The sequence below is a fragment of the Priapulus caudatus genome, unplaced genomic scaffold (assembly GCF_000485595.1).
Source record: "Priapulus caudatus unplaced genomic scaffold, Priapulus_caudatus-5.0.1 Scaffold477, whole genome shotgun sequence".
NCBI lineage: Eukaryota > Metazoa > Priapulida > Priapulimorpha > Priapulimorphida > Priapulidae > Priapulus > Priapulus caudatus.
In genome coordinates this window covers 325492-341310 of record NW_014577538.1, presented here as the reverse complement: position 1 = coordinate 341310, position 15819 = coordinate 325492, and the positions used below count along the sequence as shown (strand labels likewise).

At 46.1% G+C, this 15819-nt stretch overlaps 2 protein-coding genes across 2 annotated transcripts in view; both read right to left on the bottom strand.

Moving 5' to 3' along the window:
- LOC106810829 (ADP-ribosylation factor-like protein 16) overlaps positions 1-5776 on the bottom strand; it is a gene marked incomplete at its 3' end in the record, with an annotated part of 18500 nt that extends 12724 nt beyond the window's left edge. The window contains exon 1 of the mRNA XM_014814286.1: positions 5697-5776. The remainder of the gene's footprint in view (positions 1-5696) is intronic.
- Positions 5777-7051: 1275 nt separating this feature from the next.
- Positions 7052-15577, bottom strand: LOC106810828 (IDLSRF-like peptide). Its single transcript, XM_014814285.1, has 3 exons — positions 15562-15577; positions 14676-14828; positions 7052-8740 (listed from the first exon to the last, which is right to left on the bottom strand). Exons 1-3 carry the CDS (start codon positions 15575-15577, stop codon positions 8541-8543), a joined length of 369 nt encoding a protein of 122 aa, XP_014669771.1. The 3' UTR covers positions 7052-8540.
- Positions 15578-15819: the final 242 nt, after the last annotated feature.

Genomic DNA, 15819 nt, shown 5'->3' with positions numbered 1-15819 from the left:
TGTTTATAGTATCGTTCCGGCTCGCCCCCCCCCCCCCCCCCCCCCCCTCCTCCACCCCCCCCCCCCCCACTACCTGTTATTGTGTTCACAGCATGCTATTCCGCATCGCTCTGTTTTTCCCGTGTTATGCTTTAGATATTTCCAACTCATTTATTATCTCATTATTCTATTTCACATCGACGTTATCGCGCGAACAGTGTTTTTCGCCGAGCGGAAGCTAGTCGTGGTTATGCAGCGTAATCCGCAAGTAACGATTTCCTAGTATTCTACTACTGGCTAAAAGAAAGAGCAAACTGTGGCCATTGTCGCCGGAAAGAAAATCGTCCGTAACTTCGATTCGTGTTTTATTTATGAGGACAAAGGCGTTAGGCGCGTTATAAAAGGCGCTGAATCGAAAATTCCACGCGAAAACCGAGTCATTGCCGAGCTGCGCTGTGCTCCCCCTCCGATAGAGTAGTTTAGTCTTAACACTTGCTGTATGAAAAGCGTGCGAATAAGTTTTTCTTTGCATCTAGAATATTCTAGAAGTGCAGACCATAGTGACGAGGGAATCAATGGTGTCAAAAAACTGGCGCGAGATATATTATAGGTGTAACGATCTATCCGTCACCTATAACGCCTTCACTATAGAGTAAGACGACGGGTGAGCGGGCGCGTGTGCGTGGATGCGCGCGTGCGTTCACGGGTTCGCGTGTCCGTGGGTGCGTGGGTGCGTGGGTGCGTGGGTGCGTGGGTGCGTGGGTGCGCGTGTCCGTGGGTGCGTGGGTGCGTGGGTGCGTGGGTGCGTGGGTGCTTGGGTGCGCGTGTCCGTGGGTGCGTGGGTGCGTGGGTGCGTGGGTGCTTGGGTGCGTGGATGCTTGGGTCTGTGTATAGGTGTGCGAGAGTATGAGATGTGGGTAAGTATATATTCAGACGATCTATCCAAAAAATAATCCAATACTACATAATCCGAAATATCCAAAACTAACTAACTGCGCTCCACGCCAATATTATATACCTATATTATATAAGGAGATTATGGGGAACAAGCCAGTTAGTGCTCAAGAATCAAGTAGAATCCTCACCATCCCGCATGGTTGATTTAGTTATTTTATCTTTTATAAGTACTGTATATAATAAATAAATACGTAAATAAATATAAATATAAATCAGTCAACACTAAGTACTAGGGTCCTCACGCACGCACGTACGCATTCACGCACGCACGCATGCACGCACGTACGCATGCACGCATGATCGCACAGGCGCATGGGCGTAAGTGTATTGGTTTGAATGTTTCCAACTTCCATGCACATAATTTTTATGTGACTGAAAAAGTTGCGGGAGAAATGAACTTTTATATAAAAAAAGCGAGGACTTTGCCATAATAACAGATTGTCTCATAACCACTTAACACTTTTTTTAGGGGTAGCACATCGCAGTGAATTTCGACCGTAACAAGCTTAGCAGACTGTAACATCAATAGCCCAACATAAATTATTTAACTTATAGCAACAACGCAAAATTTAAACATAAGAATGGAGACGCGGGCAGGGAAACGAAACGAAGTAATACCAAAATATAGATATAAATTCAGTATATATTCGCGAATAGTCTCCTTGTATGAAATGACAAACGGCGGACGCGTATACCATTTTATAGCTGATTAGAGTATTAGTGCTTGCTACCCGCTACCTTGCAGGATCAGCGGCCTTCTTTCATCGGTAACATTGGAATTAGCATTAGCATTACAGAGTGGCTCTCGAGTGATGCATCGATTATCGTTAAGTATAGTGCCCGCGTCAATAGATGAGGCTCGTATGTGGGACAGGCCTAACACGAGAAAACCTATACGCTGTCTAATCCAGCCGACCCAACCGCGATACACAGACTGTCTATATGATCCCGATAATTTTCTCATTTCCGTATGCGTTTCTTATATTCATCTACCTGTTCTTCCATCCGTCCATCCGTCAAACCATCCACTCCACGTCCATCCTTCGATTTGTCCGTCTGTCCGTTCGTCCATCCATCGATCTATCAATCTATCCATTCATCCGCCTGTCCGTTCGTTCGTCCGTCCGTTCGTCCGTTCGCCCGTCGGTCCATCCAGCCAGCCATCCATCTATCCATCCATCCATCCATCCATCCATACATCGATCTATCAATCTATCAATCTATCCACCGCCCGTCCGTTCGTCCGTCCTTCCATCCAGCATCCCTCCATCCATCCATCGATCTATCAATATATCAATCTATCCATCCATCCACCGTCCGTCCGTCCGTCCGTCTTATCCAGCCATCCATCCAAAATCCCATTTCCCCCCTTATCATCGATCTATCAATCTATTCAGATCCTATCGGCATTCCATCACCGTCGTCCGTCCGTTCGTCCTTCGTATCGTCCGCGATCATCCCAATCGCGCAGCCGCAGCAGCCGTGCCATCCATCCATCCATCCTCTATCCATCAGTCACCTCCGTCTATCATTTCATCCATCATGGCCATCCATACCATTTATCCATCTCATCCAACCATCCATCCATCCATCCATCCATGTCCATACATCTCATCCATCATCCCATCTATCTACCGATCCAATCCATCCCAATACGCATCCATATATCATCCATCCATGCATGCATGCCATTCCATAGAGTGCTACTCCATCATGATCTCACCATCTCGTAACCGTCCGTTATCCATGCCATGCATGGCATGCATGCATCCATGTCCATCCATGCCCTTCCTCTCAGACCCCCCCCCCCCCCCCCACTACCTGGTTTACTTGTGTTCATCAGCATGCTATTGCGCATCGCTCTGTTTTTCCGGTGTTATCCTTGAGATTATTTCGCAACTCATTGTATTTATCGTTCATATTCTTATTTGCACATCGACGTATCGCGCGCGAACAGTGTGTGTGTTCGGCTCGGAGCGGCAAGGCTAGTCGTGGTTATGCAGCGTTAGATCCGCAAGTAAGGATTTCGTAGTATTCTACTACTGCTAAAGGAAAGAGCATAATGGGCCATTGGCGGCAGGAAAAGAAAATCGTCCGTAACTTCGATTCGTGTTTTATTTAGTGAGGACAAAGGCGTTAGGTCGCGGTTATAAGGCGCTTGAATTCGAAATTCGCACACGCGAAAACCGAGTCATTGCCGAGCTGCGCTGTGCTCCCCCTTCCGGATAGAAGGTAGTAGGTGTCAGTCACCTTGAATGCATACCTAGCGAAGAGCGAAAAGCTGGCGAATAGAGGGTGTTTGTCTTGCGCATCTAGAATATTCTAAGAAGGCAGACCGATAGGAGCGAGGGAATCAAATGGTGTCAGTAAAAGCTTGGGGCGCGAGATATATTATAGGCTGGTGACGATCTATGCCGGTCGACCTATACAGCCGGCTTCACTATTAAGTAAGACGGACGGGTGAGCGGGCGCGTGGGGTGGCGGGTGATCCGCGAAGAGCGGCTGTGCGTTGCACAGGTTCGCGTGTCCGCGGTGGGTGCGTGGTCGTCGGGTGCGGGGTGTCGCGTGATCCGTGGGTGCGTGGGGCTGTGGTGCGCCGTCGTCCGTGGTCGGTGGTGCGTGGGTGCAGTCGGGTGCTTGGTGCGCGTGTGTCCGTGGTGCGTGGTGTCGTGGTGCGTGGTGCATGGGTGCGTGATGCCTTGGGTCTGTGTATAGGTGTGGCGAGGAGTGATGAGATGTGGGTAAAGTATATATTCAGTACGATCTATCCAAAAAATAATCCAATACTACATAATCCGAAATATCCACAACTATACTAACGCGGCTCCACCAATATTATATACCTATTATATAAGGGAGATTATGGGAACAAGCAGTTAGTGCTCAAGAATCACGTAAATCTCACGCATCGTTTCCGGCCATGGTTGACATTTAGTTATTTTATCTTTTATAATACTGTTATATGAATATAATAAATAGTAAAATAAACTATAAATATAAGGCAGATACCAAGTCAAACACTAAGTACTAGGGTCCCTATATCAGAGAGTTGCGCCAACTCAGGATGTGACTGCCATGTTTGTTTGGTCAAATGGATCCCGAGCACGGCGGCCGCTTAAGTAGCAGCGCTGTATGGATACGCGGTACAGATGGTCGTAGTAAGTTAATTAGACTAATACGTGCTTCAATAGAACTCAAATTTACAGAGATTAGGCTGCTGTGTATCTAGATTTCTAGAAATGGTAACTCAATATCGTTCCGCGAGAGCGATAAATGATAGTTAATTGTAACACTTCTTACCGCCCAAGCCGTGCGTGATATTAACTGTGCGAAAGCCGCGCGTAGATACTTGCTAATTAAATTAGAACGACATCGCGCTTCACACTAAACTCAAGAATCACAGAGATCATAGATGAACACATTGTGTTTATATGTATCTAGATTCAGTAAAGTAACTCAAATCGTTCGGCGGCCATGATGATAGTGCTTAATTGTATTTACTTTTCTTAGTGTACAACACAGACGTAGTCATTTTGGAAGAAGTATGAGCAACTGCTAATTCACTAAGATAAATGCGTTCCACTTCACCCACTACGCAGCTCGCAGCTGTAAATGTGTTTTGTGCAAGTTCTAGAAATCTAGATACACATAGACACATGTCTTAGCTAATAATCTCTGTAAATTTTGAGTTTATTGAAGCACGAGTTAGTCTAATTAAATTAACTACGGACGCATTGTACAGCGTATCCGATACAGGCCTAGCTGTACTTAAGGCGGCAGCGGTGTGACAATTTGGAAAGCAACATGCCGTCCAGCGATCACGTGACCGAAAGATTTTTTTCCAGACTGTATGGCGCACTCTCTGTATACAGGGACCCTACTAAGTACCAAACAAAAGTAATAAGTATACCAAATTCGGCAGCTCACCAACTCGCGCGCACGGCCACTCAGCGCTATTTACTGCATGCTGCTTTCCAGTATAATACAGTTTGGTTCCCGTGATAATAATCTATCCCCTATCCCTCGTTCTAGTATCCTGTATACCGACGATACTACCGTAGCCCGTCGTTGATGCATGCTTGTGTTATAGGCCTATATAATATATATAAATAATATAATCTATATAATATAGGCAATCGAAAACCCATGTTGAGTATTCGGGATGCCGTGGAAACGGGCGTACTTATTCGCCAATAAATAATTCAAAGCTACTTAATTTACGTTTGCCCACGAAACACACAGTCCCCTCTCATTCACCGTAGCCCTGCACCCCCACACGCAGTCCTCCCATTCACGTACCGTGGCACGCCCGCCCCAACGATTGCTCCATTCACGTACCCTGCACCCCACACGCAGTCCTCCATTCACGTACCCTGCACCCCCACACACAGTCCTCCATTCACGTACCCTGCACCCCCACACGCGCGTTGTTATAATAATAGTTAGCTATTATACTATTTAAACTGCCCGTGTTTAGATGTTAGGACGTTATGGGCAATCAGACACATGTAACGCAACATGTAGGAAATCGTATTTCCAGAGAACTCGTCGCACTTTGTTACTAGCTGGCTATAGGGACCACCAGTTAACAGACGTTGTACGTCAGATGCACGTTTCCCTTAGCTAGCTCGCACTTTACCCGAGCCACGTGGTTGTCTGGCTTCTGACAGCCTAGCGTGACATTCGTCGCAGCACCTTTTAATACTGCAAAATAATAAAACCAAACAGCGTGCAACCCTAAACACGTAGTTAATACGTACCGTATCCCGCATCCCGTATCCAATATCCCGATTACGTGTGACGAATATCTGATACACGGTATATATAATATATAACGGCCGACTTTCACTAAGAAATAACATCAACAAACGTGAAATGTCCGAAATGGGCTATCGTAATTCCTGCGTTCTGATTGGTTGATTTATTGCAGCACTCTAATTAGCTGATATCAATGCATTACAAAATCTTCAAAGGCCCGCGTCGTTTCAAAAGCTATAGTCGGCCCCCTGAGAACACGCATGCTTAACTTGGAGCCAATCGATTGAAAAGCGTGGAAGGAGCGCACAAAGTAACCCGTGTTAAATTTGACAATATAGTACGACAAGCAGAAATTACTACGTGTAACGCACGAAAACACTTAAAACCGGCGCATATCCACCGCGTCAATCGTCTCTCGCCAACTTATCTCGGCATCTATTACATCTATCGAGCTCTCAAAGATACCATGCACGATACACTCTAGCGCGCAGGCATTCGGCGCAAGTTGTAATTGACTTGTAGCGCCTAACTATTATAGGCATTCGCTTTCGTAAACAGCTTCCTCAAACGTCGAAGAACTGTAACCGTAAATAACACTCCGGGGGAGCGGATGTGCTCACCGGCTTAGATCTCGAACAAATTTCCGGAGAGAGGTATTGATTTGAACGTCGTGTCACCGTCGCGCCCATAACGCGAGTCCCCCCCCCCCAGCGCCGCCGCCACCGCCGCCGCCACCACCACCGCCGCCGCCGCCGCCGACTCTCCCCGCGTTCCACGCTTAAGTGCTCCAGAGTTTTTACTCGGGAGAGCGACGCCGACGTAAAATCCATGCAGTCGTCGATTAAAATATGAATTCAGGCAGGCAAGGCATATGTGCGGCACGAGTGAGAGCTAGAGATAGCAGACAAGCGGCTGTGTAGGACGCTCTATGTATGTATATATATATATATATGCGCACCTGTGGATGATTGTACACGAACACTCACAATCTTGGTGTAAATAGACGTGAAGTGTAGCCGTAAGATTGCTCTCATATGATAAAAAAACGATGAACGTACGTATTGCGAGACTCACGCTGGTCTTTTCTCCATCCGGCTTGCGCCGTCTGCTGTGTTTTCGGTAACGTGTAGTGACGTCACGTTGTCGGAGGTACACTTCGAAATGCTTGTTGGTAAACGTGTGCGCGGATGCGAGTGTGTCAATGTACGAGGCATAGACTAGTCAATCGCAGCTTTTGTTACGCCCGTTCCGAAACGCGCGTCATCAATGTTTATAAGTATACACCAGAGCGGCGGCGGTATAATGGTTCGATATTCCGCATTCACATAGTTAACTATGCATTCAGAGAAAACTCTCATTATTCTTGGGGAAAAAACTGCAGCATGTTTATTGCATTCAGAATTGATGTGTAGTTGACAAGCAAGATTGCATAAAAGCAACATGCGCGAAAACTATACAACCGTGTACGCGATTACTGAGTGCATGTCGTAATGTGTTGCCGTGTGGAAAAAAAGTCCACACGCGGCAGCTGCTGTAACTGAACGACGGCTAAGAATGGCAAGAATGAGTAATCAATAAAATTCCTCGTTTGAGTGATGTTTCTTCCGAAACGAACATAATTTGAAAGGAAGCCCAAGCAACAACAAAGCCGTTTAATTGTCACAGGTATTTATTGTTGTCATTTGTTGTATGGATTCTAAAGAACACCTGGGTGCACCCATTGGTAATTTAGTAAATATTCCAGTTCCAGATTTCGACACAATTTTAGCTTCGTGATAAATAGTATTTAAATAAAATAGATATAACACGATATAATATCATATACAGTACTGACTTACTTTGTTATTTCTATTATACTATAATAATCATTCATAAGTATTTTTTGTTCGATACGGGCATATCGTTTCTAAATATTTATATTAATGCATTCCAATAAATTTTCTTAACTTGCTTGACAAGATAGAATTATAATATATAACACTCTCTACACGATTTTAGGCAACATGGCCAAAATCACGCACGATTATCAATAGACTTTGACTAATAAACGCCCAATGCCAGAATGATTGTAGGTTTCAGAGAACATTTTGCGTGATTCAGTAACAGACCGTACATTTATAACTAAGTACTAAAAACAAAGCTATACTATCGAGGCAACTGAATTAATTTCTAATGCAACGTGCTACTAAATGGCGGGGAATCTAATGATCTAAACAACTTATCAAGATTCCGTCGTTTGTTTGTTGCAAACAGAGCAAAGCATCTTTATAGAAACTAGTTTCTAGGGATTCAAACGCATTTGATCGGAATAAGGGTTAATCAAACGATCGCGACAAAATCTCCCTTCCACGTACGCTCACTCGTCGTTTTTAAGAAATCTAAAAGAGATCGGGTATACATACTCACATTCCAGCAATTGCATCCTATAATGGTCCTATCGTTGTGAGAATCGTGAACACTTTCGATCGGTAACCGCCCATTGAGAGGAGGATTTTTTTTTCAAACCTGCTTAGATATGCGTAGATTATTCACTAGTATTAAAACAAATTATGCTTTGCATGGCTCATCTCTATCTATCCCGATTCGGTGAAGTAAGTGGGGGGGCTCTTCACTGCGCAGCTTTTCTCTCTCTCTCTCTCTCTCTCTCCCTCTCTCCTTCTCTCTCTCTCTTTCTATCGCTCTCGCAATATCCTTCTCTCTCGTTCTCCTTTTCGGCGTTAGTATCGATAAAATACCCCACGAGTTAAAATACTGTTACAAAATATCGCGCCGCCCACAAAACGTGCTCCCCCCTCGTGCTGTCGAACAAATCCGGATCTCCCGATCTGAACCCCGGATTCGAACATCTAGGTTCTATTGAGGAAACCGGTCTCGACCAGCTTGTCAAGGAAGAACTTGACGTCGCCGATGGCCGACTCCTTGATGTTCATCGAGCGGAGAAGCTCGAGGTTGCCTTCTTCGACGGCGGCGAGCACATTGCGCATGTGTTCGACGTCGGTCGTCAGCAGATTGAGAACGTCGCCAAAGTCCTCGACCGTCTTGCTTTCTGCAAATAGAGCGACGAACGGGCGTTTGTTTAGCGCTCCGGGAGACTGCGGTCAAACCTCGTGTATAACGGTTATTCGACGACGGAAATGCGATCATTACGAACGCAAGTGACCGTTCTGTGGAGGTAGGCATCGCTGTGTTGTGGCGCCGCTCAGGTGTAACGACAAAAGTGGCCGTTACGGACAGGTGGATATTCTGTCCAAACGGGTTTAACTGCGTAACTGCCTTTAAAAGGAAAATGCCAAAAGTGGTTAGCGCAGACAGCGACCGTTCTTTAGAGGTGGCCGCTAACAATGGTTTGGACCGACGAGATCGACCCTCGTTCGTTCGCTGCTTGTTTTCGTACTTTCTGCCCGCGTTTGCTTATTCGCTAAAGCCAATGCAGCGGGTTATAGTATTTGTATATGTTTTTATAATAAATTTATAATAAAATAATAGAAATAAAATATAAATAAATATAATAAATAATAAATTTGTGTTAAATAAAAACTAAATAAAAAATGTTTATAGTATCGTTCCGGCTCGCCCCCCCCCCCCCCCACCCCGCATCGTTTGAGACGACACAAATGCGTTACTTTGTCTCTCACGTGCAACATACGCATGCGCGCATGCTCGCACTCCCGCGATAAACGCAGCCCCGAGCTGCCTCATCAGCGATGGAGGAAACGTGGAAGGAGGTGCAATTTTACAATTAAATTTCATGCACCCGCGCTTCGCGACCCTGCGCTTAATTGCAGGCGCTGTAATATTTGGTCGCGTCAACGAACGTTCTAACGCCGCGTCATCAGCTTCAGCCCCGAGGAAAGCTGTCCGAGAGGGAGAGAGAGGGGGAAAGGGAGAGCTATATTGACAGATAGAGAGAGAGAGAGAGAGAACAAAAAACAGACAGATAGATAGAGATATAGATAGATACATAGATAGATAAATGGATAGATAGATAGAGAGAGAATATTAGATAGATAGACAGATAGATAAAGATAGATGAATAGATAGATAGATAGATAGATAGATAGATAGATAGGACAGATAGATTAGATAGATAGATAGATAGATAGGTAGATAGATAGATAGATAGATAGATAGATAGATAGATAGATAGATAGATAGATAGATAGATAGATAGATAGATAGATAGATAGATAGATAGTAAAGAGAGATAGATATTAGAGAAAGAGAGAGAGAGAGAGAGAGAGAGAGAAGAAGAGAGAGAGAGAGAGAGAGAGAGAGAGAGAGAGAGAGAGAGAGAGTGAGAGAGACGAGAGAGAGAGAGAGGAGGCAGAAAGATATTACGGGGCTATTAATGCGGGTGGACCGACGCCTAGCGCGCGGCAACGTGTCGCTAAGTATCAGTATGAACGCCCCTCGAAGCAGGCCCCGGTAATAATGTCACTAGCTAACGATTTCGCCACATCCGGGCATTTCCTTACATTGCCTTGACGACGGACGTTATACTGCGCGCATTAGGGCAAACGCTGTATGCAGCGCCCTCTATACCAGCGAAATAGACCAAAGAAAGTCCGACTGAAGCCTGCTATCGATTTCGTTTTTCTGTTATGATCCATTTCAGGGCTTTCTATCAAAACAATGGGGCGAGTTTACCACAGCTGAGAGAAAAAATGAAACGGTAACCATGAGAGAGAAGGTGTTCATTTTCGCCGCGTCACGACGCAATGACGCGAGCAGGCATCGCGGTGCCATGGAGAAGTCGCTTTTCGCGGGTTGATAACAGCAACTACTCTGGCCGTGATATATGAGTGACAACAAAAACGCATAACGCTTGCCTAGGCGATCACTGGAAAATATAAGACGCGTCAAAAACTAGCGTGAGTGCAGCCAACACAGACCAGCCCAATAACGCGCTTAACGTTAAGCAAAACAGCTCTATTCCAACAACTAATTATTGCACATATTGTAAATGAGTTACGGTAAAAAAATTCCCAATTTCGTATAATAACTACTGCCCACGCTAGCGCGATACACTACGCGCGATCAAACCTCGCCACCCTTCCCAAGGAGCGTAGCGAGAATATATAGACATACTGCTTCTAGAGAAACAACAATAATGAACCATCCCACGTTTGTCAATTAGAACGAGAAATGGAGAAGCTCAACCGTACAGGAGGAGTAAGACCAATCCCTCGGTGACCCTACATAGATACGGAAACAGGAGCGCGCAGTGTTTGATGCATGCTCAGTGTCTACATTGCAGTGACGATTCGAGACTGAGAGGCCGCCGCACATGTGTGATCATATCACGTTATCGTTGGTCACCGTGTTGAGCAGGTACTGATTGATTTTCCACGGCGCAGGTGTGTTTATTTGCATTGTGTATGCTAAAGTGGCTGCGGTGCGCGCTCGGGCGCGTCCGCTAGCTTCTCCTGTTTTCCCCCCGCACATCGATCTGGGTCTTCATGTGTAAGCCGCCTAATATCTAATTCAATACCGTCGCTGATTATTAAGTGCGTTCTCGCATAGCCGCTGACTCAATGGCCGACGCCTGCCACGGTTGTCGCTGGCGCTCTACCGCTACAGGGAGAGATGACATATAGGAATAGTGACCCAGAGTGCGGTAAGCTCGAAACGTAAAGGAATAATTTAGAAAGCGCGTCCGACTTCGCGAACGCCACGTCAGTAGAGGTTAGCGACGAAAAACGGCAAAAAAGTCGGCGCGAGATTCGTGCGCGGGTGAATTACCAGCGATAACCAGGGGCGGCGCCACAGGGGGGGCAGGGGGGGCGGTCGCCCCCTATCATTTGCGCAAGAAAAAGGAAGAAGAAAGAAGAAAAAGAAAAAGAAAAGAAAAAAAGAAAAAAAAGAAAAAGAAAAAGAAAAGGAAAAGAAAGAAGAAAAAGAAAAAGAAAATCTTGCAATGTCTTTCAAATAATGGGTGGGGTGGGGGTCACCCCCCCCCCATCATTTGCAAGAAAGGGTAAAGAAGAGAAGATTCTTGCAAATAATAGGGGGATCGCCCAAAAATGAGTGATGTAGCCTACAAGCTGGACCACTTTCATCGAAAAATCGAAAATTAAGTGTCGAAATTCAATCCATATAAAACCTGTGCTTAATTTGATAATCGATGTCAAGGTGTTATTTCCTTGGGAGTCAACGTTCAAGAACTGACCTCTAATAATACTCTACATGCTATCTTATTTTTACCTCCGCCCACGGAGTGGAGGGAGGTTATGTGATCGGCGTCGGTTTTCGTTCGTGTACACGTTAGCGTGCGTGCGTGCGTGCGTGCGTGCGTGTGTGTGTGACGCGATTGATATTAGCGCGTCAGCGAGCGAGCCAGCCACAGCCGGCTGCTGCTGACTGAGCGGCGAGCGAGCATACATGTATGCTGGGCGTATATCGTGGGTTATTTTCGTGTGTTCGTGAGTCGTATGGCGTATGGCGTATGTCGCTGGCGGAGGTATGCTTTCTCCGTGAGTGCCCTCTGTCTAGTTTTAGTTAGTGTGTGTATGCGTGCGTGTGTGTGTGTGCGTGTGCGTGTGCGTGCGTTCATCTCTCCGGGTCATGTTTTTCTCGACTCTACATAATACAAGAATTATTGGGTTCAAGTGCTACAGCATAGATTTTAAAGCAAATCATTGTTCCGGAGACCCCCTCTTTTAAACGTGTCCAGTTTCATAGCATTGAATTTCAACGAAATCCTAGCTAGTTCCGGAGACCCCCATTTTCGAACATAGCCGGTTCCAGAGCATACCAAATTCAACAAACATAGTTCCAGAGACCACCATTTTCAGGTCTGAGTTAGTTCCAGAGCCCCCCCCTCATTTTTAACTTTGCAGTGGCACATACCAGATACCTACCATAATGTGGGGTGAGTCCTCCCCGGGGTTTCATCTCCTTGGTATATGTTGCTCCTTGGTTCCCTGCACAATTTTTTTGTCAGCAATTTAAGGGTTTTGATTAGTTAAACTGTGAGAGCTTCCCCGGACCCCTGCCAGGGGCTCTGCCCCTGGACCCCACCAGGGGCACTAAGGCGGGCCCCTGGGGCCGGATTCATCAACGTTGCGCAAAGTGTATTGCGTACACAGAGTTTCTACGAAGTACGTACGCCAAGTTCGTAGGTGCGATTCATCAACGCAGCGTAGCACCTGCTTACGCGAATGTTGATGAATTCCAGTGTAAATCCACTACGCCATCGTAGCTGCTGGCTGTTGAGGGGCGTGCCTAGCATAAACCAATCACACTGTGCGACACATACCATAGGAACCTAACTGACGCCTCTCTTGTATGTAAACCATATGGCTCTAGCTGTCTACAGGAGTGCTGGGGGATGTAATAGTTGTCCTCATTTTCGTTTGTATGATTGTGTGTTCAACACTCGATGAAAGCAGCGACACGTACGCGTGCGTGCGTGCGTGCGTGTGCACGTACACGTGCGTGCGTGCGTGTGTGTGCACGTACACGTGCGTGCGTGTGCACGTACACGTGCGTGCGTGCGTGCGTGCGTGCGTGTGTACGTACACGTGCGTGCTTGTGTGCACGTACAAGTGCGTGCGTGTGCACGTACAAGTGCGCACGGCGTGTGCACGTACATGGCTAACTACGAACTCGCTATAACGAAAACAATGCCAAGCTATGACAAAAAAAGCGTCAAAGCGCCGCCTGTCTGTGTAGTATGGTAATTATTTATTTATTTTTAGTTGGTAGTAAACTTTGTAATGTTTTCTCAATAAAATAATGCATGCTGCCGTATGCTGGAAACACCTGCGGAAATTTCGAGTGGTTTACGGCACTCCGTCAGCTCGGGTAAAGTTACGCAAAGGTTTACGTAAATTTTAGCTTGATGAATCGCACCTAAAACGGCCTCGCTTGCGTACGCGAAATCATACGAAAAATTTACTAAATAGCTGTGTTGATGAATCGCAGCTAACGTCGATTGCGTACACAAGATTTACGCAAAATATTTTGCGTACGCAGCTTGATGAATCATGAATCTACCCCCTGGACTCCACCCGTCAGTGCAAGCGCACACGGTATCAGTCTACAGTTCCCAGGGGCGTGTACAGGGGGGAGGGTCCAGGGGGTCAGGACCCCCCCTGCTCGCGCAGAAAACGCATCTGAGGGGGTCTAATTTCAAAAATTTCCTGGGGGAGAGCCCTCCAGACCCCCCCTTCGCGTGCTCCTGTACACGACCCTGGTTTCGCCCCCCCTAAGAAAATACCCTGGCGCCGCCCCTGGCGATAACGTAAAAGAAAATCTAATTGTTGACTTCCGCTGTGTGTATGTACGAGCGTTGACATATTTTGGTTAATCTACGAGAGAATCATGCATTTTTTAAATGGAGTTTCGCGCGAAAGCTTAGGGGTAAATAATATTAAAATAATAAAATAATATAAAAAAAAATCGGCGTATAAAACTGTACGCCTAAAGTGCGCCAACATTAATGGAAATTCAATGTAGAATAAATGGAATATTCGCGTGATAAAACGTTACTTAATTGGCAAACAACAGGCGAGGCGATATCAAAAATGTTAAAGATTGCGGTACGACGAATGCATCCGTAAATTCACAAAGCCTAACGACACGCATGGACAGACGGACAGACGACGCAAAAACAGACGAAATTCAAAAATATTATGTAGAATTGTGTAAATTCAAATTCGCCCAAATCACATTGTAAATCTCAGCAACGCACAGAACATTTTGAATGCATTCACGGACGTGCGTGAACGTGTGCGTGCCTAGTGCCTACTCAGTCCTCTAATACGTAAAAACGTAAAACGTAAAACGTGAAAAATCATCAACTCGATCACTGTAATATAAGCAGGTGAAAACCAACTCTGTGATACAATTTGTGCTTCTAACCAAAAGTAAAAACATGCGAATGTCTGCAAAAATTCTCCCTATACGTGCGTGAGAGCGTGTCTGCGCAAAACCCTTTACTATTCTTACACGTAATTGCGGAGCATATATATACCAACCTGACAATGCGATGGCGACCTTTTCGATCCCACCTCTCGGTGCTAGGGCCTGAACTGCCTTGTCTCCAAACAGCTTCGCCAAGAAGTCGCTGCCATTTTGCTCAATCAGGTGTCGAAGGAAAGCAACTATCTCATCAACCGGAGGCCTTACCGCTGCAAAGACACGAATAAAACGCGGTTATAGCCATCAGATTACAGGAAATCGTCTCCTTTACGAGGCGTTCTCTCGCATTACCGATTTTCGAAACAACTAACACGGTACGCATACACGCGCACACGCATACGCACACGCACGCACACGCACGCACGCACACGCACAGACTAAAGAAGGTATACATAAATTATACGTAGTATATACACGAACAAAAAATAAAAAACAACACTTCATTTACGAGAGGAAATTTCTTTCGTAACAGCGACTTTCAGGAAACAACTGGCATGGTAGAGATAAAACCAGACACACACACACATAAGTAAAACCTGTTACACGGCAATATAATAAAATTACAAACAAAAATTCCTCCATGCATATCAAGTGCTCTCTTGTTTTACCCACTACGTTCGAATTGGATCGCGAGCACGCGCGACTGCGCACGCGCACTCGGCGTGCGTCGATGATTGCGTGCGCTAATTCGTCGCGCTGCTTGTTTGCGCGATTACAGACCCGACGACAAGCACGACCATCGCAAGCCTGCGGGCGAAACATAAATTATGCATAAACGCATTTTCGCTTCGACGCGGTACATGCGTCGAGTAGTCAGCTGACGCTGTCTCGGTCGACTATAAGACGAAGGAGGCGCAGCAGAGAGACAGGAGGGGGGCTCTCAAAAACGCATAACGCGACCATAATTCTGGGGCCTGCACTGGCCAAATGTCAACGACCGACATGCGTCTGCAAGCATTACGTGTCGCGCGGTAGCCTGTTGAGATATAGCAAACCAAAACTATCGCAAATCCGTATATTTTTTCTCGCTCTCTCTTCCCCCTTTCTCTCCATCGCGCTCTCTCTCCCTTTCTCTCTCTCTCTCGCTCGCTCCTTCGCTCTCGCTCTCCCCTCTTTCCCCTTTCTCTCTTCCCCCTCTCTCTTTCTCTCTCTTTCTCGCTCTCTGAATCAGGGGAATACATGGATATAATACGCGAGCGT

Bases quoted from the DNA above. Each gene is read 5' to 3' on its own strand.
- LOC106810828 (XM_014814285.1), bottom strand. The intron at 8,741-14,675 runs GTTGGTATATAT...CTCTATTTGCAG, and splicing joins GGTCGCCATCGCATTGTCAG to AAAGCAAGACGGTCGAGGAC.